The sequence below is a fragment of the Falco cherrug genome, chromosome 16, assembly GCF_023634085.1.
Source record: "Falco cherrug isolate bFalChe1 chromosome 16, bFalChe1.pri, whole genome shotgun sequence".
Taxonomy (NCBI): domain Eukaryota; kingdom Metazoa; phylum Chordata; class Aves; order Falconiformes; family Falconidae; genus Falco; species Falco cherrug.
Window position 1 is genome coordinate 6133040 of NC_073712.1, and position 24742 is coordinate 6157781.

Consider the following 24742-nt stretch of genomic DNA (forward strand, 5'->3'; position numbering starts at 1 on the left):
AGCTGCAGGGCACCCAGGGTGGAAGGGTGCTGTGGGGGGGATGTGAGGTGCTTGGCTCTGTCCTGCCTCCTCCAGCGAGGGCTGGCGTTAATTCAGGGTCTCTGAGCAGATGGGACCTTGTCCCCCCGGGTGACAGGGGACGGTGCTGGTGAGGCTCTGCCCGCAGCTGCTCCAGCTCCACCTGCCCCATCCAGGCTTGGGCACAGGGGGACAGGGAACAGTTTACGGAGCATTTCTGCCCATGAAAAGCTGGTTGGTGCTTTAATAATAAATAACAACAACAATAAATAGTGTATGAGGCATCTATGGTGCTCTCAGCTGATGTCCTCGGAGGAAGGGAGGGAATAGTTCACAGCAAAGCTCCTGTTTTGGGGCACTGGGGGGGTGATTCAGCCACCCCCGTTCCCGTGGGGACCCTGGGCTGGAGCACCCACCCGGGGACACTCCATGCTGGGGACCCACTGGAACACAAGTCCTGCAGCGGTGGGTGCCTCCCTCTGAACGCACTGCAGAGAGCTCCTCGGGTCGCTCCTGGTTTCAAAGGAGATCGAATTAATTGGATGTATCTTGCATTTTAATCCCTGGTTTGCCGGCATTGCTTTTAGATGAGAGCCGGCAATTCAGGCAGCGGCTGAACCTTCACCTCCCGTCCCAGCGTGGCGGCAGCAGCCGCGATAACCGTGATCAAAGAGGCTTTTTCTCTACACCTAGAAAATTACAGCCTTAAGGGGCTCGGTCCTTGCTTTCTTCGGGAACCGAGGATGGTTTTCGCAGGGAGCGGGATGGGAGAGGGGATGGGAGAAGCAGGTGCTGCCCAGGGCTCAGCCCGCACGTTGCAGGGACGAGCAGGATTAAATCAGGGATGCATTTACACCTGGGAAATTTCTCAGCAACTATTTCCATATGTTCCAGCACCAATTTAGCTGAACCACAGGGAATATATTTTGCATTTACGTTTCCCTGCTGTACAAAAGGCAGAGGAGAAAGGCTGTCTCTGGCCCTGAGTCTGCAAACACTGACGGCTGCACACCTGAGCACAGCTCTGCAGCCAAATATTTAAAGCAGATCATGCCTCTAATTCAGCAAAGTATTTAAGCCTGCACTTAACTTTCAGCTTGTGCTTAGGGCCTCTGGAGAGCTCGCCGGGTCCTGAACACATGCTGAAGCGCTTTGGTGAGTGGTGGTGGTGTGCTGAGCGGGGACCGGGGAGAGCCATTACCCTCCGAAATAATTACCCGGTGAAGGCGCAGAAGCCGTTTCGCGTGCCTGGCTGAGCACGGAGCTTATCCAGCGGGGAACCATCTCGCTTTGGCTGGAAGATGAATGAGAAGTTCAAACAGCTTTTTACTGTGTCAAGGTTTTCTGGTCCCTTCAAAGCCCCATGCATGCAGCAATTGCGCTGGCACAAGCGGCTTTGCCCAGGCGGGTACCACATCGGCACGGAGATGCTACCTCCTGGGGTACCAGCACCCCATCACTCCCAGCAACCCACCAGGTCTGGCTGGGATGGGTTTTTTTCTTGGTTTTTCCCATGGAAGGACCCCCAAGCGAGGGGCCAGCCAGGCTCTGCGTGCACCCGTGCCCACAGCACCGGCTGCGCTGGGCTCTCTCAGGGCCACGTGTGGGTTGGTAAAGGCACGTTTCATTTAGGGTTGCAGTTAAACCGACCCCAAAGTCCTTACCTTTGATAAGCAGGGATTAGGTTTAGGCCCAAGCAAAGGGATGGCTTGTTCACGTTTACCAGGGAGGGGAACATCACCGGCAGCATCGGTGCCCATGGAATGGGAGGGGAAGGGCTCCTTCAGGCTCACTGACTTGGGGTCGCTCGGTCTGGCACAGCTCAGGCGGCACTGGGGCTGCCCACTGGTCCCTTTCATTTGCAATTTTAATTGCTTATCAGGAAAGGAAGCAGCAACAGCCCAGGAGAGCAGGTTTTGCATCCCCCCCTTTGCATAGACAGCAATGCACAGGGTGTGGGCAGGGCCCCCCCAGTCCCTCCTGCATCTGGAGCAAGGGGATCCTACCACGAAGCCCTCCAGCTGCACACCAGTATACAAGGATGTCTTTTTTTTTTTCCTCTTTTTTTTTTCCTTTTTTTGTACAAAACCAGAAAAGCAAGAACTTCTTCCCCCCCCCCCTTTTCTTCCCATTTTTTCCTCTATTTTTTCCCCCTTTTTTAACATTATCCACAAAAGTTTACAAAATAGCCTTGAGATTACACCTGCGGGATACAGGATCCAATCAACTCTGGCAGAAGCTGGCCAGCCCTGCAGGGATGCCAATTAGGGGATGCATCACCATCGTCATTTCTGTTTCTTTTGCCCAAAGTCCCCTCCTTTCCCCTCTGCTTCCCTCTGTCTGATGGCAGCGAGCAAACGACAGGGCAGCGGGAAGGTGCTGGGGCTGGATTTGTGGCTCATTATCTGAATGCTCAAAAAAAAAAAACCAAACCCAACAAAAACCCAAACAACAAAAAAGAACATGTATCCCAAAGGAAAAGGCTTTTTTTTTGTATTTCCCAAACAGGGACTGTCCAGCAAAGGAGCTGACACTGTTGGGGTGTCTCGTGGTGCCAGGGGGATGCGGGGAAGAGGTGATCATCTGTATGGCTCTTCAACCGTTCTGGGCATCGTCCCCCTCGGGCTCGGGCTCCTCTGAGCCCTCCCGGCTGCCCAGCGGGTGCTTTCGGGAGCCATGCACAGATCCGGACCCTATCCATGGATCCAGACCCTGCCAGGACCACGACGGCGCTCTGCAAGCCCCGTGGCCACATCTGCTCCTCTCCATCTGCCACGCTGCTTCGACTCTCGGTCAAGTCCATGAAATTCTTTTTCTTCTTTGTTTGTTTTTTGTTCAGTTTTGTAGTTTAGTTATTTTTTTGGTAAAAAATAGTTTCTCCCTCCCCACCCCCAAACCACTGCACCCCACAGTCAGCCCTACCACTGCATCAGCCTTCAGCAGTCCAGGGGGGCTGCTTGCACCTCCACAGCCAGGAGCTGCCCCCCACGTTGTCCCCGAGCCCAGGGCTGGGCGAGGGGGGGATAGACCACACGCACGGCCGTGGCACCCCGGAGCAGCTCCCCGGCCCTCCTGGGCTCTGCCCCAGCACCGTAGCGAGCTACGAGGCTGGCAGCAAGGAGCAGGAGGCAGAGGACCAGCATGGTCAGGAGGCTCTGCCTGCCCTCCAGGAGCCAGTAGCGGTGAGCAGCCTCTTTAGTCCTGGTGTTCACACAAGCCACCTTGGCCTGCAAGTCTACAAAGGCCACGTGGAGGCAAGCCCAGTAGTCCGTGTCCTGGTGGAGCCGGGTGATGTTGTACGTGTGGGTCCCCATGGGGATCCGGGCCATGTTGGTCATGTCCAGGTTGGAGCTGAGCAAGAAGCTGGACCAGGTGAGGTTGGAGGAGATGGTGTTGAGATGTGGCTTCCAGGCAACCAGGATGTGGTAAGCCTGGACATCCACCACCACCAGCTCCAGGCTGTCCTCGCTGAGTGGGAAGGAGTGGTTGACCGTCACGCTGACACTCTTGGTGTCTGCCCCGAGGAGGTTGTGAGCCACGCAGGTGTACAGCCCGGCCTCCTGAGCCGAGATCCCATGAATCTCCAGCGTCCCTTCAGGGTGCACCTTGTACCACCCATCTTCCGCGTAGGGGATCAGCTTCACCCCCGCAGGGGTCACCCAGTAGATCTCCGGGTCTGGCTCCGCCAGAGCTCGGCAATGCAAGGAGACATTGTCACCATCTGCCACCTCTAAGTGGGAGGGGAAGCTCTTGGTGGAGATGAGGGGCAGGCACTGGTCCGTCATCTCCCGGAAGGGGACATCCCGAATGTGCCTCCTCTTGAGGTCAGGGGGCTCGGCGCACAGCGTGGACTGGGGTTCGATGAAGCGAATGTGGTTTTCCGTGCTGTTGACCCAGCGGATGACGCAGTCGCAGCGGATGGGGTTGCTGTGGATGCTGATCTCCTGCAGGTTGGGCAGGGACTCGACCGTCTGCTTATGCAAGGCACTTAGGGCGTTGTTGTTGAGCATGAGGGTTTCCAGTTGGGGAAGGTGGTGGAATGCGTTGGGGTGGATGAAGGACAGCTTGGGGTTGTTGGTCACGTCTAGCTTGGTCAGCTCAGGGAGGTTGATCAAGGCAAACTGGTCTATGGACACCAGCTCCTCCATGTTGTTGAGCCCCAGCTCTTTGAGGTGCAGCATGTTCGTGAAGTCGCTTTGCTTGACCCTCTGCAATGGGTTTTTGTTCAGATCCAGGAATTTGAGGCCAGGAACTTGCTGCAGTGCCCGCTTGGGGACATTCACAAGCTTGTTGTCATAGAAAGAGAGACTCTCCAGGCTCCGCAGCCCTTCCAGTGCATAGTCCGAGATCTCCCTCAGGTTCATCCCAGCCAAAACCAAACTCCGCAGGTTCGACAGGGGCCTGAAATTCATATCCAGGATCGCATCCACTCTGTTGCCTCCAATCATGAGGATCTCCAGGCTGGGGAGCATCTGGAACCAGCGGCTGTCGACCGTCCTCAGCAGGTTGGAGTTGAGGTGGAGGCGCAGCAGGCTGCTGAGGCCGGAGAAGGCGTGGGGAGCGATGCGGCGGAGCTGGTTGTGGTTCAGGTAGAGCTCCTGCAGGTTGCCCAGCCCAGGGAAGCTGCCATCGGGCAGCTCCGAAAGCTGGTTCTCCTCCAGGTGCAGGCTGAGCAGCTGGGGCATGCTCCTCAGGCCAAAGTCCCAGACATCGGAGAAGCTGTTCTGTGACAGGTCCAGCTCCGAGAGGTTTCTGAGATAGTCCAGCTCGCTCTGCTCAAGCCGGGCGATATTGTTGCTTTGCAAGAGCAGAGTCTGAGTCCCCTCCGGCAGGTCTTCGGGCACGGTGGAGATGAACAAGTCATTGCAGTCCACGGTGGCAGCCTCCCGGTACACGGAGCGGGGGGTGTACCACGGCCGGATCTGGCAGACACACTGCGGTGGGCATTTGACCTTCCAGGGCACGATGGGGATGGCGGTGGCGGCCACCACGCAGAGCAGAAGTGAGCTGGTTTGGAAGCGTCTCATTTTTGGCTGGTGGGACCAGCTTCTTGCCAGGCAGGAAAGGTTCACAGGGTGAATCCGGAGCAGGGCATGGGGTGACAGCCAGGTGGGGACAGCATCTGTGGGAGAAGATGCTCCATGCGAGCCCCTGGCACCGATCAGCCCCTGCTGCCGGCTGCCCTGCCTGGTCCCCCCTGCCGAGAGCACATAACACCCGTGACCAGGGCTGGCACCTTCAGTCAGAGCTTCGCCTTTTCTTCCTCCCCAAGTGGTTCATTTTTGTACTTGGCCGAGTCTTTCAGGTTCCTCCTCAAGGTCATTCCTGAAAGAGGCCAGACAACAGGTTGTGTCAGAGGAGACCTCATGCACGTGGTGAACAAGCATCGGTGAGAATAAGCAGGCTGGAGAGGGAAAGCCCCATGCTGAGGACCTCCAGCACCCTGCCCAGCCTCATGACAGACGAACACGTCCATTTAACCTGGTTTTACATCGATAGCATTAACTGTGCCCTCCCACCCCAAAGGTTTTGAGTGTAATTAGCTCACAGATGCTCTGCCCAGGATAACGAGCAAGCCCACGGACCAAAGGCTTTCCCCTGAGTGGAGCTCAACAGATGCTGGGAAGAAAAAGTCTCCATGGGGGCAACGTTCCCCCAGACTCTCAGGACTCTGCCTGCTGCCCATCACCCTCCCAGCACAAGCACCCCTCACCCCGGAGCTCCCAGCCCTATTTGCAGACCCCTAATGTGGTTTTCCTTGGTGGGCTTCTGGAAGAAACACGTCCCCAAGCCCAAACCTCTTCCCTAGCACCTCTAGCAGAAGCCCTGGAGGAGCGTGCGTGGGGACCGCAGGCTCCAAGCTCAGTTTGCTTCACACTGGGATGGAGTCTCAGACCCATCTTCCCCCTTTCATTTCTCTGCCAGGAAAGCAGTAAGGACACCCACCTCTGCACAAAACTTGGACCTTGAGGCCTGAAGTAGCCAAAAGGGGAGGGGCTGGTGGCCCAGAGGGCTGATGCTGGGCAGAAAGCCAAGCTTTTAGGGCAAGAGCAGTACACAAGCAAGCAGACACCCCCCCCCCCCCCCAAACTTCTCCTCCAGCATAAAGCCCCCTCCCCCCCCCCAGCTGCTTTTAAAGCACTGGCCCAAGGTGGGGGCAATTTCCTGGGGGCAGGAAACCCTGACTGGGCTCATTAGAAGCTCCTGGGGGGGTGCAGAAGCCCCTTAAGCCCCTCCATGCCGCATCTGACCCTGGCTTTGCCCCTTTGCCTTGCAGCTTTTCCAGGGAAGGGGGGTTGGGGGTCCTCAGCGGGGTGTTCAGCGAGGGGCTGAGTGAGCCCCCCAGCACCTCCCTGCCCCTCTCTCGATCTGGCCACGGGGTTTGGAGGAACCAGAGCTGGCTACCGCCCCACCCTTGATTTTTTTTAATTTGCTACAGCTCTCCTGACCCACACTGACACAAACCAAACCGAGCCCCAAAGCTTCTCCCCATTTTAAAAGCCTCTCACACAGCAGGAAAACCATTTAAAAACAGCCAGAGTGGGAAAAGAAAGCTTTTCTCCAAGCAGCTTTTACTTTATCACCCTCTTGTCCTCCCTGTAAAGGGCTTCCAAGCAAAGTTTATTCAGCACCGACTCATCCAAGCCTTGCGCCAGAATTGATCCCGCATGCTTCCCTTCTTGCCTGCTGTGAGGGCACTGGCTTTTAAACCATCTCCCGGAGAAACAGCATTAAAGAAGGGGCAGGCTGTATTGATTTCTGCATCCTTCTGATGGACCCACATCTTTCTTTTTAAGTGCACAGGCATTTCTGTGACTATAAATCTCTCCAGCCATTAAAATATTATAGAACCTTTTCTCCTTAAAAAAATAATATGGAGGAAGGTGGGTTTTGATTTTTTTATTTTATTTATTTCCTTAAGGCTGTGAAGAAGAGCCCAGATGAAGCACCTTGTTCCAAACCTCATTTTACAGGGAAAGTTCCCGGCTCTGCTCTTGGGTGGTGTCTCACAGGGTTTGTGGCTGTAACCAGGTTTTATTACTTTTGCCCAGCGTGGGATGGGGTCGCAGCACTGGTGGCTGTGGAAAGTCTTGCAGGTAGCACGATGCCGTAACAGTCCAAGTGTTTGTATAAGTAATAGGATCAAAGCTTGTAGAAAAATGTCATTTTTTGCAAACTCTGGGTACTAAACTTCATCCCTCATGGTTTCAAATGGCACGGAGCAAACCCAACGGGGAGTGCATCGGTCGCGTGTGGTCCTGGCTGTGGGGTGTGAACCCCGGGGAGGACAGTCCTTGTGAGGGACCCCCCCTCTGCGGTGACAGCCCTGCTCCCTGGTGACAGCAGTGACACCCTGGGGGTCCTGCACTCTGAATTCCTGCAGGTCATCCAAGGGGGAGTGGGGAGATGGGGAAGGAGAGGTGCTGGTTTCTTTTTATCCATTACCAGAGTGAAGTCAGGCTCATTATTTCTTAATTAGGCACTGAAGCAGCCTGCAGGTAGCATGCAAACTCATTTAGCCTTTTATTGCGCTGCACCAGAGATGGATGGTGGGATGGACCAGGCAGTCCTGCAGCACCCATGACTATGGTTTTAATTCTATCCGTTTCAAAAGCCTCCCCCCGCAGAGCTGCATCCCGGCCAGCCTGGGGGGTGGGTGCAGGAGCCCAGGCTGCTGAGAGTTAGGGATGGGGGTCCCAGAACACCTGGACCTCGAGGGGCTCACCCAGGGGAACGGTGGGGTTGATCCCCCATGTGCAGCTTTGCAGCGATTCACGTGCACACCGAATCTCCCCGTATTCCCGAACTCCCACCCGCCCCATCCATCCACAACTCCCCAGCAGCAGCAAAGCACCAACTGTGCCCCAAAAGCCCTTGTTTTCCCCCCAGACAGACTCAGGGCACAGAGCATGGCAGGAAAGCAGAGGGACCCAGGATTTGAGGCTAACAAATAGAGAGATGAGGCTCGAGACGCAGCCGAGGTTGTGAAGCTAAGTGGTGTCTCCCAGGGAGCCCAGATTTCATCTGCTCTCCCAGACAGACTGATCTGCTGCCTTGCGGGCGGTGGGAGGATGCTGCCCGGGATAACGGGAGCCTCGCTGAAGCCAGGATGGGAAAGGGGCACAGCAAGGAGGAGCAGGGATGTGGCTTGCTGGAATCTGCCAGGGCCAGGTGGGGACCAGGACCCCCTCCATGGCCAGGCTGGGCTCCAGCGAGGGCACAGGTCCCACCTCCCCACCAGCTCCAGCAGCCCCTGGCTGCTATTTTAGGCTCTTCTTCGGCGTGGGCTGCGGTGCGGCGAGAGTGACAGCAGGGAGCTGGGTGACGTTTCTGCTCGGGGTTTGTTTTTTTTCTGAAAATGTAGAGCCACGGGGCTGAAACATTTGCTGCAGTGCCCTGGCACGCTGGGAAATGGAAAATACCCCCAGTTTCCTTTTCTGCCCCTGCAGGCCCCAAGCACGGTCCCCACACCGGGGATGCTACTGGTCTCTTCCATACTCTCCCAGCATTTACCCAGTTCCCTTGTCTCCGTAAGGCATTTCTGTGACTTCTGCCTTCAAGCCTGGATTTCTCCCAGGTACAAATGTCCATCTCCCCTGCCACACAGCTCTCTGCAAAGCGTGATTGCGAAGAAGCTGGAACCCCAGTCTGCCTTTGGTAAGGATTTTATCCAGAAATGGTCCCCGAGGAAAGGAAAGTGCCAGGGCCAGGCAGAGTGTCTGTGGCACTGCCCCATGTCATACGGACCTGAATTTGTCACAAGCCCACAACACTGTTGACAGTGTCACTTGCTGATGGGGGGGCTCAAGGAGTATCTTTCCATCCCAGCCAGGTGTGCTCAGGAATGGAGAGGGGGATACAATGGAGAAATATGGAAGGAAAAGGAATAAGAGGGAATGAAAGCACTACAAGGAGATAAAGAAGGAGGATCAGAGGTGAAAAGCAGAAGGAAAGGAACAAAGACCATCAGATGTGAGGCTGGAGGGGGAGGAAAGACAGGGAGCGCAAGAGAGATGGGGTGCGCAGTGCTGGGAGAGGGGAGCGCAGCTGCAGGAACAGGCAGCAGAAGCCCAAGGAAAGAGAAAAAAAAAATAGAAAAGCAATGAGAATGAGAATTGATGAGGCACAGAGAAGGGAAGAGTCTTTTCATCAGCAAGTTTGCTGGATGAAGCCAGGAGATAAATCACCCAGTGGAAGGAGCCTTGGTCTCAGTGCTTGCACCGGCTGCCTCTCTCCCTCTGTCATCTGTCTAATAGCCTGGCTTCGGGAGATAAATGGCTGCAGCTGAGCCCTGGGCTCTCCTGCCCTTCCCTCTCCTCTCCCTCACCACATCCAGAGGAGCCCGATGCTTCCCCCGGCGAGCTGCTGGGTGGGGAGGTGATGGACAGCCCCCACACCCCGAGGGGGACAGGGAGCACCCCGCAGGCTCCTGGGGTCCCTTGGGTGGGGAGAGCCAGGAGCGGGGCCACGCTCAGCTCCTCTCCACAGGCAGCAGCTGTCCCTCAGCGATGTCCCCAAGGGGTAGCAGGCTCCCTGCATCTTCCTGTGAGCTCCTGCCAGCCCCTGTCTTTTTTGGGTGATGGCTCTAAGCAAGCAGTGTGCTCAGCAGCCTGCAACATGGCCATCAGTCTCGAGGCTTTCCAGCGATGCTGCACTTCAGCAGCTGCTAAGCCTTCACGTCCCTGCCACCGGCCCTGCCAGCTCCCGGCGGAGGCAGATGAGAAGCGGCAGTCGGATGCTGTGGGAAAATCCTCCCCCCGCCTGCCCCCGCTGCCTTTTGCTCTTTTTGACGGCGTGATTCAGATCTGCAGCCAGCCCTCGGGAGAAGACGCCCAACCTTCATCCTGCCCAGGGTGGGAGGCTGGGAACGACCCCGGCATCGCGCCCTCCAGCCTTGCTGGGTTTGCAGCCGGAGACACGCACGTGCTGCTGGTCCTGCCTCTCTGCACGCTGACGCACCAGCACACCGAGCTGCACGGCCCTGCCGTACCCCCAGAAAAGGAATTTTTTGGCAGGTCACCTCGCCCAGCTCTCATCCCTGGCTCCTCTGGGCTCAGGACTTTCCATGGTGACACCCAACAAAGTTTGTCCCCTCAGACTGAGGTCACATCTCCCCTGCTTAAACCTTTGTGTAAAAGCTTCACTTTTATTTGTGATAAAACCAACAAGAATTAAATAGGGTTCTGTATCAATTACTCGTAAAACTTAGAAATAGGGTACTCTGCTGTTATCAGAAACACTCCTATATCACTTTTTTTATCTGGAAGGAGATGCTATCTTCAATCCTGCAGGGCTTTGCTGTAACAGCCAGTTTTACAAGGCTGGCTCTGGGGTCTTGCTGCCTTCAGGGCTGTCACCACCCCTCGCCCCAGAGCAGCCCTCCAACCCCCGCCCCCCCTCCCCCCCCCAGATAACAACTCCTCAGGACCTCCTGTTTTCGGCAGTGCTGAGCACCCACAGTGTGTCATATGTAATATGAAATAAAGGAGATATATATAATAGGAATTAAAGGCAGCTGGAGGCAGCTGCGTGCGGTTCCACACACCTAAATCCAGGCTGGGGGGAGAGAGGAGAGGGTCCGCGTGGACTCTGGGGTCCCAGCAGACCAGCCCTGCTCCTGCCGCCGTCACGATGCCAACTGGGAGCGTGGCTTATTTATGATATTTTTATAGCAGTAAAAGCCTTAGTGCAAATGCAAAACAAACCCTTTCCTCCCCCTGGGTATCTCGTGCCTTCTGGGAAGTGAGCACAGACGATGACACCGCAGGCACTTTGTGGATGCATCCAGCCTGGGCCAGCCGCTTGCTCTTCCCATGGACCTTGTACGCTGCCCGGGGTCCCCATCGCTGCCTGCCCCCACCACGCAGCGCAGGATCAGGCCAGCCTGAGCTAGATCTAAAAGTACAGTTACAGTATGGCAAAGACATCCCAAGGGATCATTAAATCGCACGCATTCTGGATTAGCCACTTATACAACTGTGATACTAATGGTATCTATTAGATAGCTGTTAATCTTGAATAAAAGTTTTTAATGATCCACTATTTAACATACAATAACTGACGTATTAAATCTCAGTTAAGCTGCGGAGGTCAAGTCATTATCTGGGGGCTAATGGTGGCAGGGATGATGCGAAGACGTAACTCTGGATGTCGGGAAAAGGAAATATATATTCAAGTGTTATATAGGCTCTTGAAAGGTTTTTGTGGTGTAGGGACCAGCTGGTTCCCTTGGGCACTACAGGGGATGAAGCAGCGATGGGGCGGCTCCGGGATGTGGGCTGAGCATCCCCACGTGCCTGGGGGCAGGGGGAGCCCCAGGACCCCCCATCCCCACAGTCTCTTCCCTGTTGCTTATGGGTTCCGAGGGCTTTTCTCCATTTACACCAGCAAGGGGAGGAAGCGGTAGGTGAGAACCAGCCCGGCAGCCGGACAGGTGCCTCTGCAGGCATCTTGAGTTTGCTGCAGCTGATACCGGGACAGAAAATGGCAGAAATCGCTGTGTGAAGTACCTGATGCTTGAGTGAAGAAACCCGTTCAAGCACCACTGCCCGGCATCTGCCCAAAGCTTTGTCAAAGACCTTGGCTGGCAGGTCTCCTCGCCTCACCCACAAAGCCCAAAACCCCCTGGCTAGGTCTGACTTCCCTTCCAGCACCTCCAACGTGTCTCAGAGGTTGCACCAGCTGATACTGGTGAGAGGGACAATGTGAGAAGGAAAACTTCACACACTGGGAACAGAGCACCAGGCTGGAGACCTCAGGGGAACCTCGGCTGAGCTCAGCTCTCCCATGTCCTGGGCTTTAATTTGCTCCTGTTGCTGATGGGAAACTCCTTCGTGCAAAGATTTGTGCAGGGTAACCCCCCAGCGGTGTGGGTCAGGATTTCTGGGCTCAGTCCCCATCTCAGACCTGTGCTGGGACTGTGGCAAAGCAGTTCAGGCTTGCTTTTCCCAAGCACTGCGTCCTTACAAACCCGGCACGCAAGGCAACGGCAGAGCAAGTGCTCGGTGTGTGTGGAAGCCAAATACATCCCCTCCCTCTTGCTGGTGAAAGGGGGTTGGGTTGTTTCAGCGATGCTGCTGGGGGATGCTCACCTCTCCTAGCAAGCATTTTCAAAGCCCTAGGGTGGCAAAGCAACTGCTCCGTTCGGAGCAAAGATCCCAGCGCAAACCTCGGCAGGGAGTTTACCACCGCGTCAGAAAACAAACAAATAAATAAATAAAGGCACCGAATCTCCCCCTGTAACGTGGCAACCGCTCCCCCTGCATCCCCAGCAGCCTCCCTCATCTGTATGCTCCATCACAGCCCCGCACCATCCGCCGGGTGAGCACCATGGCAACACCGTGGTCTTTAAACACAGGAGTTTGTGCTGCGATCGCAAACAGCATTAGGCAATTTAATTAAGCAGCTGGCAAAAGGAAAAACTTTGTCTGTTTGAGGCATTTTATTAAATTTGGGCGTATTATGCAGCTCCGCATCTTCCCTGTCTGGTTTGAGGGATGGGAGGATGGTCCCACCCCGGCTTTTCTGCAGCTTCACCCCTGGTTAAAGCAAACAAATCCAAGGGGAGTGGGGTGGCGGGGGGCACCCCACCGTCCCTGCAGCCCACCGCTCTTCTGCCTGCACCCACACACAGGGCCACAGCAGCAAAGCTGCGCTCCAGCCCTCAGCTGTTATTTTAGGTCTTTATCCCCCAAAAAATATTGACACGAGAGAGGGAACAGACCCCTCCAAACCCTGCAGCACTGGGCTGCTGCTCTGCCGCTTTTTCTGGTGGTTTCTTTCCTCCGTGAAGCCTTATTTTGTGCAGAGAGACCCAGGGATGGTGGGTGCGGGCCTTCTCCTGCATCTCTCGTGGTGGGGAGGGTGTTTTGTGCTTGTCTAGGAGGAAGGCAGGAGATAAAAAGCTGCCGGGAGCATGCAAAGCAAACCGCTCGGCTGCCTGCACCTCGCTATCGCACCGATCTGCTAGAAGCCAGTGCGCAGGAGCGGTGCCCGCTTCTTATCTGGATGCTTCTCTCCCTCACTTTGGATGTTTTTTAATGAGCAGGGCTGGGAAATAAGCTTGTTGTTCTTCTTCTTTTGCTTTCAGGCTCTGGAAGGGTTGCAGTGGCTCTGCCTGCCTCCAAAATGCTCCCACAGGTTTCTGTGGCTTCCTGGAGATGCTGCTGCCAGCTTCAGGCACAGCCTCCAGCCTGGAGCGTGCAGGATTTGGCCCTGCTCAGCCACACACTGCCCAGGCAGCGCTGAACACATCCCAGAGCTGCTTTTGATCCCACATTCATCACCTAGGGACAAGCACGGTCCCATCCTGTTGGGACACTGAGAGGTGGGGGGCCTCGGCAGCTGGGGAGATGCTCGTGGAGGAGCTGGGGTGCCTGGGCTGGGGGTCCCTGCAGAGCAGCTTCTCTAAAACCCAGCTCAGCACCACCAGCGAGGTTCAGGCTTTCTGAAGGTTTGTTCCTCTTAGGGCTAATTCCCACGGCCCTTCCCTGCCCCTCCTCTCCCTCCTCCTCTTTGATGGCAAAAGTTGAGCCCACGAGCCCTCATTGGGGAGCAGCACTGGGGCCAGGTGGCCACGCACAGCGGCAGGGATGGGCGCTGAGGCGGTCAGGCTCTTTAGCAGGACCAGGAGTGAAATCCATTTGCCCTGCCCTGCCTGCTTTGTGAGGTGGCTTCGGAGGTGCTGAGCCAGTGGCACAAGCTCTGAAGGTGCCACTTTTGCCCGCTGCATGCGGCATGCTCGTGTCTGTCGGAAGCCTCAAATCCATTGCTTTTTGGCTGGGCAGCCCCGGGGCCATCTCATTTTATCCCCGGGACTCTGAGAATTGCAGGGCTGGTCTCCAGGCCATGGGGTTAACCGGGGCATTTGTAAACGTCTTGCAAAAGCCAACTGGAAAAGCTGGCTGATCTCTGCTTGGGTTGCCTGAAGGAATAAGAGGCTGGGAAGATGGAGCCTCAGTCCTGGCTCGTAGCTGAATTGTTCTTTACTCTGTAAAATTTGTGTCATGTAACAAAACCCGTGCTGCATTGGACTGCAGCTCCCTGCATTTTTGGAAGCATCTCTAATGACTGGCACCGTCTCCAGGCTGCAGCACTCCAGCTGCACACGGCCAGGCTCTGCGCCTGCAGATCCCCCTCCCCAGCACCCTTACGGCCTTTTTTTTGACACCTTTCAGTGTCAAAGTCAAGAATATCCCAGGCAGAAAGGGGATGGGGAAGCAGGGGAGAGGGGTCAGGCAGGGCCAGCACCGGTGAGCTCGGTGAAAGCAGGAGGTTTGGTTTTGGAGGCACCTATTCATCGCCCTGCCACTGTCTCTTCTGCAATCTGCAGAGCCCTAAGCCCATTTTGCTTTTCATACAGGGCCTGTTTCACAGCTCTGGCCATCGCTGTTTCCCTGCCCAGACCCTTCCCACCCGGGCAGGAGAGCCTGCAGGCGCTGCTCAGATTGCAGGCATATCAGTGGCTTTGGTCTGCTGCTTTATTTATTCCCTAATAATCCCCTGCCTGCCATGTGCCCTTTCCGACTGTTGCTGCACTGTGTCACTGTTTCCAGACCTATCTCCAAGATCTTCTTCCTGAGTGGCAATAGCTAATTTAGAGCCCTTCAGCCTGTAAAAGCCATCGCTGAGGCTCTGAGAGCCTAGCGCAGGGTTTCAAATGGCATTTGCCTCCTTAATCATCCAGAGGCTTTAGAAAATGCTGTGATCAACAAAGCTCCCAGTGCCCGGAATGTGGGGAGCTGCACGAGCTGCGTGCCCCAACCTCAGCACCCATGGAGGGGTCCTAGCCTGCCAGGATGCCCCTGGCATCCCTCACCCTTCCCTTCTGCTGGGCTCGATGCCCACCCGCCAGCTCCGCAGTGACCCCCCGCTCGCAGGCACCATGTCCTTGCCCCAGGACCTTCCTGCAAGGCTCAGCTCCAACCTGCCCGTGTCAGAGGTAGAAAGCACAGCTCCCATTCCCAAACTGGTGTGCAAGGCAGCGGGGAGCACTGTCTGGCAGCGGGGAGCCGTGCCACAGGCACAGCCTGTCCCTGGCACCGCCGTGTTGTGGCTGAGAGACAAACAGCCCCGGCTTGGTAATGAGCTCCCTCAGTTCCTCCCCGCCGTGCTGTGGAGCGGCATGTTAAATAATTCAGGCGAGCTCCTGAACTGCCTGGAAAACACCTCCAGGTTTTTCCTAATGAGCTCGCTATGGACCTGCCGCCAAGGCTGGGGGAGCAGGGAGAGCCAATCCCTCCGCCAAGACACCGACACTGGGCAAGCACAGGCCACCACCGTGTCCTCAGGTGCTGCGGTGTGGCTGGTTGGTGGGTCCCCAAACTCCTGAGCCATGCACACAAAACCACGAGCATCTCCTGGCAGGATGGAGGTGGCTGGTGCAAAGCAGACCAGGAGGTGCATAGGCGTACGCAGCAGGGCCAGGAAGCACAAGCAGCAGTGCCATAGCCAGGCAGATTCAAACCAGGCAGAAACGGTCAATGCAACAGAGAACAAAACCTGGCACGAAGTCCCCCGCGGTGAGATGGGCTGTGCTTGCTGGCGCTTCCAAAGCCAAATCCTTCCAGCGCAGCTCCAGCACGGGTACTGGGCTATGGCAGAGAGCTCGCGGGTGGAGCAGGGCACAGCATCCCTCCGGCATCCCTTCCACCCCAAAGCCTTGCTCCATGGGACAGTGGCATGGCCCCACCCCGGACCCTGCAGGCAGCCACAGCAGTGCCAGGAATCCTCCCAGCCAGCCCTGCACCGCTGGCGTTGCCCTGTATCCCCTTGTTTTCCCCCTCCAGCTGCCCCTTTTCCTTGTGCCAAGCCCCGCTGGTCCCTGGGCAGAGTCTGGACTCGTCACCAGGCTGGGTGGGGTGCTGTGGGCATAGCCCCACCGTGCACCAAGGGCACTGTGCACCAACGTCACTCATGCCATTAGCAGGGCCCTCGTCCTCTTGCTGGTTCTCAGTGGCAGGCTCCGATGAGAGATGCTGCTGCTGTGACACGATACCCCAGGGGTCTCGGGAGCACTGGGAGAGGAGGAGGAGGAGGAGGAAGGGGGAGCAGGGTGGGTGAGTGGGGGCACGGGCCAGCACATGGATCCTCCTGGGAGGGAGGGTTTGGTCTCAATGAGGCTGGCTGCAAACCCAAAGTTTAATGTTTGCTTGGCAACCTTCTGCCGAGGGGTTAAACCCTGCTGCTTGTCCGCGGTGCTCTGTGCTGCTGCTTTGGGGCTGCGGGAGGGACACAGGGTGAAAACACGTGGGAAGAAGATGGGGGGGGGAAAGAGGGAGATGGAGAGATCCCCTGTGGGCTGCAGCGCTGCGGCAGGCTGCGAGTCCTCCGCACTCTGGGGAAAGTCCCGACAGTTCAAAGGGGCTGTAGGAAAACCAGATTCATCCATGAAAGCAGGAGAATCCAGGGGATCCCCAACTCTGGAGGCACCAGCCCCAGCCCTGCTCTAGCAGACCACTCTGCCTGCTTTGCTCAGCAGGACCTGAGGGGTGGGTGCACCCATGGGTGACACCGTGGTGTGTCCCAGTCGTGGTTTCTGGGTGGAGGAGTGTGCTTGCGAGCTGAGCCCAAGCTCTTTGCCCACCACAAGCCAGAAACTGAGCAAGACCAACACAGGCTTTTCTGGAGAGTCCTGGCCTTGAAAGTGGAGCAGACGCAAGTCCCAGACGGCCCTGCCAATTCCAGCTAATAAAAAGGATATTTCACACATCAAGCACTTTGCAGACACATTAATGAGAGCAAACAAAGGCTCTGCGATGCAGATTAGGGGACGCAGGAAGGCAGCTCCCAGGACGGGCTCTGCTGGCCGCAGCCAGCCCAGCCACCCAGCTTTGCCATCTTGCTCCTGGGGGACACCCCGGGAGCATCCCAGGGAACACAGCCAGACTCTGCCCTCCGGCAGCTCCACGAGGCTGAAATGCTGCTTTAGAAGGTAGTACCCCTGGGGTCAGCCCTTCCCCATCCCCCCCCACCCCCCCCCACCCCCAGCAGCTCTGCCCAGGTGCTGAGGAGGGGGTCGGGCAGGCTGGAACTCCCAGAACCAGCCCCGGGGCTGGGGAAGGGATCGGCGTGGTGCTGTGGCTGCTCCCCACAGAGCAAGAGGAGGCAGGACGCCAAGGAGCCATATTTTTCATGCAGCCGAGCATCACATAAATACAAGGGAAGGTGAAGGGGTGAAAGGGGAGCCTAAATCACCGCCCCTGCTCCTGCCATATATTTCAAGTGCAGAGGGAGGGCAACAGAGCTGCCTGGGATGCTCGCTGCCAGTCAGGGGGATGACGCACGTGGGTGTCCCACTCAGGTACAGCCACAAGCCAGGGGGGATATGGCTGCTCCCGTCATCACCGTGGTGGAGCAAACGGCAGCACTTGGATCGCTGTGTCCTGGCCCTCCCTGTGGGCGGGGGGGGGGGGGGGGGAGAAGGGTGCTGTGCGTCCCGAGGGGCTGCACCCACACAGGACACGTGTCACAGTGCTGTGACGTGCAGTGTTGGCTCTCTTGGGGTCAGCGCTACTGGAAGAGGACTGCGATCCAGGGTCTTGCAGTTGTTTCAACTCCAGTGACATTAAACACCGCGAATGCCACATTCAAGCCTGATTTCTGCTACTTCCCACGTGGAGTATCCAGAAATGGAAGCATCACTAGGAGAGTTAATCCCCCCGCCCCTCCCCTTCCTTTTTCCTAAAGGAGAGATTTCATGCCATGCTGAATAAATAAAATAATGTGATATTACAAAAGACTGCAGCACTGTTGCAGGGCATCTGTCAGCACCAATCATGATGACTGATGACTTATCAAGAATGGACCTGACATGTCCCAATGAGCTGTTTTGATAGAGTTGTCATTCAAAGGGGATCTAAAATAAAATAAATTTAATAATAGTAATAGTATTAGTATTAATAATAATAATAATAATAATAATAATAATAATAATAATAATAATAATAACAACAACAACAACAACAACTACCACCCAGATAGGAACAGAAAGAAAAATGGAAAACATTTGCCACCTCCGTCCAACCTATTTAAGGGTTCCCAGCTCGGCAGCAGGACCATTCGGCAGGCGGGATGCCCACAGGGATGGGTGGGTTGTATGGTTGGGGGGAGGGGGGGGGGGGGGCGCGGAAAGCGGCTGTGTCCTCTCTCCAGGAGCAAAGCTTTGCTAAGGCACAGCTACAGCCCAGATCTCCTCTCTGGATCCAACCCACAGCCAGGGTGCAGAAGAACAGACCACCCCAGCACCATCGTCTATGTGCCAGGGCAGGATGTGGCCGCCTTGCTAATGGAGAGGGGCCACGCAGCCAGTGCGTGGGGGCATGTGCACCCGTGTCCTTTCCCTCAAATGGCTTTTAAATTCTACGATTTTGAAGATAATGAGGCGGCTACAAGTTTTGGGAAAATAGGCACCTGGGGAAGGCTTTGGCGGGTGTTTAACCCCACCAGGCACCGGAGGCATCGGGGAGAGCAGCCCTGCCTGGCCACAGCCAGCAATTTCAGGGTGCAGGAGCCGCTCAGCATCCAAACACGCGTGGGTGCGACACCCAGCTCCAACTACCCTGATACTCATGGCACGGTGTTGTCCACCTGAACACCGGAGAGCTCCATGCAGATGTTGCACATCAGACCTCTGCACTGGGGCAGCTCCTGGGGCAGAGCCTGCAGCACGGGGGCATGGAACAGGCAGAGCTGTTTGCACTTTGTGGAGTGGCCTTGGGGGAGCGTGTTGCTGTGTCTCCTTGCCTGTTCCTCTAGGCACTGTGCATACACTTGAATGACTAAAATAAAACAATATCGCAGTGCATTATTGCTCTCCTGGAGAGGAAAATTTTGCAATGGATATGAAGTCCCTCTTGAAAACCTGGGGCTGTGTTGAGCTGCCGGCAGCAATATCGCGCTGGCCCTCATGCCCAGGAGCCCACAGAGGCAATCCTGCACCCACGCTTCCTTGGAGCTGTGCAGGGGGTGAAGGCAAGAGCTGCCCAGGGCTGGATGCAGTGCCTTGCCATGGGGACACCCCACAGGCAATGGGGCAGCTCACAGCCCTGGCTCGGAGAGCCTGGATACGCAGCATCCCCCACGCCAGAGCCAGCTGAGCACAGGGCAGGGCTGTGAGCCCACTCCCAGCCAGCCCCTTCCCCTTCCCGCTGGCAAAGGCAGGGCCACAGGGTCCCCAGGGCACTTCACAGCCGGTGGGTGCATCCCCTGGGAGCTGTGTGGGGAGGCGAGGGGGGGTGGGGTGGGGAGACAGCCCGCCATCAACTTGTCTTAGGAAGAACTGACAAAATATTGTTTTGCAAAAGCCACCAAAGCTACTCTCCGCCTGACTGAGCTCTGAGCTGATCCTTATCCCTTCGTGTCACAGAAGGAAGGAGAGGGGCTGGTTTTGGAAGAACTTTCAGATGTGTCATTATGGGTTTAAAAAGACTGAAAAAAAAAAAACAAAACCTGACACAGGACGTAGGCATGGCTGTGCATATGTGTGTGTGGTAAGAGCAAAGAGAAATGAAAGAGCCGTTTCCAAGCAAAACCTACAGTGGCAGCGACATGCCAGGTTGTTCTTCTCCATAATGCGGAACAACATACAGGACTTTACCTTTCCAACCCCTCCTCTGCAGCCACCTCCAGGGTATTTACACCACCCATGGTAGGGAGGGGAGGGAAAGCTCCAACCCGCACCATTGAGGGGCCAAGTTTGGGGCCAGGCTCCTCTGAGGGTGCGCAGGGTGCAGATCTACAGCCCCCAGGCTCTCAGAAATCAAACCACCCCAGGGAATTGCTCTAGGAATACCATGGGAAAGACACACCACTCATTCACAGCCACCAAAATCCTCCCACTGGCTGCAAAATATCTGTGATGAGCCCCTTAAGACCAGGTGTTAATGAGCCAGAGTCCAGCTTCTACAATTCCAACCTCCCCAGCAAATCAGCATCACTCAGCACCACCCAGCACCTGCCCAATTAAAAAGGCAGCTCTGGGATGGCTCTAACAGGGTCCTCCTGGCCCTGATGAAGCTCTATCGTTATGTGACTGCTGCCAACCCCAGCTGGAGGCTCCTGTGCTTGGACTGGCAGTGAGTGACAGCTCTGCGAGCTGCCAGTCATCATTCCGGTGACAGTGGGAGCCAGCGCTAGTGATGCTGAGATGGCTGCAGCAGGTGAGCATCACTGCAACGCTGGTTTGGTCAGATTAGGGGAAACTTTGGGACCCCTGGGGTCAGGCTGGTTCAGCTGGGCATGCAAGGAGGGCCAGATCCTGCACGCACTGCTGGTGTGATGTGGGCAGCTGTGATGGAGCTCGCTGGGACAAGGCGGGGGCAGATGCTCAGGGCTGAGCGGGTGGATGAGTGCCCTGTAAATTACAACCTGCCTGCTGGCAAGGTGCACTGAGTGGGGCAAGGAGGGAGGAGGGAGCTGCCAGCTGCAGCCGGAGGGATGCTGGCTGCTGGGTCCATGCTTAGGTCCTTCCAGGAGTGATTTTAATTGTTTTCAGCTTCAGACAAGATGGGCTTTGACCTCAATTGTGCAAACAGCTAACCAAATCAGCCCTAACTGAGCCCAAGAAGCCTGCAGATTAGTTGTAACTCCGGGTGAGGGTTGTGGAGCAAGTCAGGGGCACGGCTGGGGCAGGATCACCTCCGGATCCTTCCCAGGTAGCACAAAAAAACAGGGAAACAAATGGAGCTGGTAGCAATGCCAGGCAGAGCAAGCTTGTAAGTCGGCCAGGGTGCAGGGTGCTGCTGCCGGTGGGGTGCTGGGCTGCAGAAAGGGGGTGTGCAGGGAACCATTGCACTGAGTTGTAACTGGCCCTGAAGGCCATTTCATCTCCACCACAAGTTCCCTGCAACCCCCCCCTGCCCCACCCCAAACTGGAGATGACATTTTTCCCTGAAAGATCAGATCTCGTAGCTGTCACTGAAGCTTCACCTTGCTGATATACTTATTCCTCCTCTTCCCTTTACCCTGCTCCTTCTCACAACTGGCTGCCTGCTGCTTTTTAATAGGGCAAGGCAGCAGGGCTGTTGGCTGCAGCGGAGCAGCGTGTCCCGGTGTGGGGCTGATACTCAACCTCGCAGGCTTTGGATAAGCTCTGAAACCAGGTTTCTGTTCATCCAAGGGTCATGGAAAGTACATTTTCCCTTTAAAGTGAAGCTGTTAAAACTCATGCTCAAGCCCTATTCCAGTCTGGGTGATTACTGCCTGCCAGCGTCTTATTCCCTCTGCAGTTTTAATTGGTGCTATTAAAGAGCTGCAATGCTTCAACCCAGAAGAGGCTCAGTCTCTCTATCAGGATGAAGGAGCCCTCTCCTTACTGCTTGTGTTAAAATTATCAGGCACTCAGGGTTGGGGAGGAGGGAAAGCTGCGCAGACTTGGCGTGTGGCAAAGCACCTGCTCCCTGGCTCAGGAGCATCTTGCTCTCACTTTGCCCTGTGTTAAACGACACACAGAAGCTGCAGAGCAGGAGGGAGCCAGGACTGGGCTTCTCGGGGGCGGATGATGTGATGTGCAGACAGAACCAGCGCCTAGGGCTGCCATATCCCAGTGACAACTCGTGCATCCAGCTTCATGCTGAGGATGGAGGATAAGGGAGGCTGCCAGGCTTGGAGAGTAGCAGGGTGGTTATGCCAAGTTCACCAAACTTGGATGGCTTCGCTCAGCCTGACCCCACCAGGCATCGTGCAACTTCCAGCCAAAGCTACACCAGAGTCTCACTTGGTATTCGAGGCCCAGCAACCACCTTCTTCAATCTAAATTAAGTATTAAAGTGAAAGGCAATTCAGTGAGACCATGAATTCATTAGAAAACATAGTTGGATCCAAGAGGTGCTGCAGATGATAATGCATCGGGGATGTGGGGACGGGGTGGAGGGAGCAGGGTGCAGACAGAGACGTACAAGCAGCAGTGAGTTAAAATCAGAAAGGGGAAAAAATCAGTGCGTTATTCTAGATGAAGATTAAATGATAGCCCCTGCTTCAAAGGGCAAGCGTGAGAGGCTAACAGGCTGTGACAAACCAGAATGCATGGACACAGGCAGCCAATTCCCTTAAATAAAACTTTTATTGGCCATGATATCTGAAACCAAGCAGCCCGCAATAGGGATTAATGGTTTTCCCTGGCCACCCCCAGCACTCTCCATCCCGGGGAGGGCCACGGCCGCGGGCTGGGTGCTGCCTCCCCGCGTGTCCTCGCTGCAGCCGGGGATGCCAGAGGACTGTGGGGCCGGGGGAGAAAGAGCGAGACGGAATCACTTAGCCTTCATTAGGCCAAATTAAAATCAGAAGTGAGATGACAATTACAATTTGTGACCGGCTAATTGTTCGCCTCAGAAGCTGATTGTTGTGCAGATTGGGAAAATTAATTGTTCACGGTCCCAGGTGGGTTGGCTTTGAACTCTGCTGAAGAAGTGGAGCTCCTGCCAGGGATGCTGCCTGCTCTCCACCCAGCCCTGGGGATGATGTCCTGCAGGCTGCATTGCTGGGGGTCTCCAGCCAGGCTGTGGAGACCCAGGGGGCTGGCAGACCCCCAAAGACCCTCACGACCTCCAGCTTTAGCACCTGGAGCAGAGCAGAGCACCCAGGGGAGCAGAACACCCCTGTGTTGGGGACCTGAGCGCCTGGCTGTATGGGATGGCAGTGCTGGGACATGCTGCCCCCACAACAGGAGCACCCACCATCCTCACCCTGCACGGTGAGCTCAGGTCTCGTCTGCAAACCTCCCCCCTTGCCCTCCCAGCGGGGGACTGAGCTCCCTTTGTGCCGGGGCTTGTGAGTGCTGCCGCCGTCACTGCTCCGTCATCCATCTGGTGCTGAGCATGGTGTGTCAAGCCCAGCTCCCATCAATCAAGCCTACCCCTTCAGAGCATCCTTCTTGATTTTTATCCCCAGGGTGCTCGGGAAAGGGTGTTGTGAACACTCAGATATATTTATAGCTTCTAACGGGGCTGCCAGAGAGGGGGAAGGTGCCAGATTTCAGTGGAAATGGAGACCTCCAGCTCCTGCCTTCACTCCAGCTCTCACCCCCCAGGTTTCTGGCAGGCTCCCCGGCTGCAACACTGACTGCACAGGAGCCCTCTCTGCTCATACCAGCCCTGTGTCCTGTGGGATGCAGGCTGGAAGGTGGCATGTGCTCTCCTGTGGGAAGGCATCGCTTGCAATGTGAAGCTGGGTCCCTTGCAATCCCCTCTCCAGTGTCCCAGCAGAGGGACCTTTTCCCTGTCCATCTCCCCAGGTTGCCAATTAGTGGTGAGGTTCACGCTGTCTCCAGCAGCAGGGGACAGACAGCTCAGCCTGTTTTCCCTCCCGTGTTACCACCATCGCAGCCCTGCTGCTGCCCATGCCCTCGGCCGCAGGCAGGCTGAAGGGGCAGGCAGGGTGGGCAGCAGCAGCAGCAGCCTGGCATTGCTGCGAGCCCCGCACCACAGCGGCATGACCAGCAGTGCAAGTCTAAAGCATCTCCCGCTGCCTGCAGCTCCTCTCCCTGCAAAAAGGCTCCGTTCTGGGTCCCCGTGAGCTGTGGGGCTCCTTGCCCCCAGGCAGCTTCCAGACACAAACAGCTCCTGCAGCTCCCACAGCCCAGGGGAGGCTGTCGACATGGAACGAGGAGCGCGGTGGCTGCCAGGGGCTGACAGCAGCCGGGCACGGCGATGTGATAACTCCTGTGGTTGTACATGCCTGTTGAGCTACGACAACATGACAGCAATAGTAGCTCATAATCCGCACAAGTGTGTGTTTGTGTCTTGCAGCAGTGTGTGTGCTGGAAGAGACAGGTGCATGCCAGGAAATTATGATATGTATTTCCGTGACATACCATTTCCTTCTGTTGTATGTTGCAGATACAGGGAAAGACCCCACAGAGCGGGAGGAAACGCTGCCAGCCTCCGGGGAAGAACAGCTCCTTGTTAACCATTTGGGACACAATTTTCAAAGGGCTCATCTCCCATGCGCCTGTCTAAATGATGCAGACAGCTCTGAAGCTCTGGACATTGAGTCCTTTTGAAAAATCAAGCCAGTACCACATAGGAGCTGGGAGTGAAGAGGGATGCTCATATCTCTTCCATTTATTTCTTCATCTCTCTAATCAAACAAACAAGTAGCATGCCTAGAGCTGCAGCAGGCAGGCAGAGGCTGTTTGAACCTTCCTCTCCAGAGACATTAAAGCCCAGAGGAAAGTGTCCATGTCTCTGTGTTGCTCGGAAACCCCAGGGTCCCCATCCCATCCAGCATCCAGCTTGGTCCCCGTCCCAGCCCATGGACATCTGGGGCCCTAAAGCCAGCGGACCGATGGCCAGGGTAACCGGTGTCCTGGATCACGGCTGCAGACGCTGCCTGTGCTGCATCAGCCTGAGTGACCTTCCCCAGCAGCTCGGCCTGCCAACAGCAACGATCGATACCCCTCGGCGCAGCCTGGGGGCTGGGCTGGGCTGGGGGGTGGCCACTAAGCCTGGCTCATTTGCAGAGCAGCCCCCCCCAAACCTCTCCCCTTCCTCTACCCACACCAAAGCCAAGGGCAGCATCCTTTGATAGAGGAAGCTCCGGGCAATGTCAAAGGCTTTTGAGCTCTGCTACCCATGTGGCTACACAAACCAGCCGTGAAGCAATTTGGCTACAGGCTCTAAAGGGGACAGAGACCAGGGGCATCGCTTGGGGAAGGCACATCCATGCCCTTCTGTCGGACCAAAAAACCCAGGTCCTTGGAATAAGGTGTCGACTCTCAGTGAGACAG

The 24742-nt window shown here is 56.1% G+C and overlaps 1 protein-coding gene across 1 annotated transcript in view; it reads right to left on the bottom strand.

Moving 5' to 3' along the window:
* Positions 1-3: 3 nt before the first annotated feature.
* The window catches only part of LRRN2 (leucine rich repeat neuronal 2), a 35045-nt gene continuing 10306 nt past the window's right edge, over positions 4-24742 (bottom strand). Inside the window, exon 2 of the mRNA XM_027816491.2 lies at positions 4-5343. Coding sequence (XP_027672292.1) covers positions 2955-5045 — 2091 coding nt within the window. The 5' untranslated portion in view covers positions 5046-5343 and the 3' untranslated portion in view covers positions 4-2954. The remainder of the gene's footprint in view (positions 5344-24742) is intronic.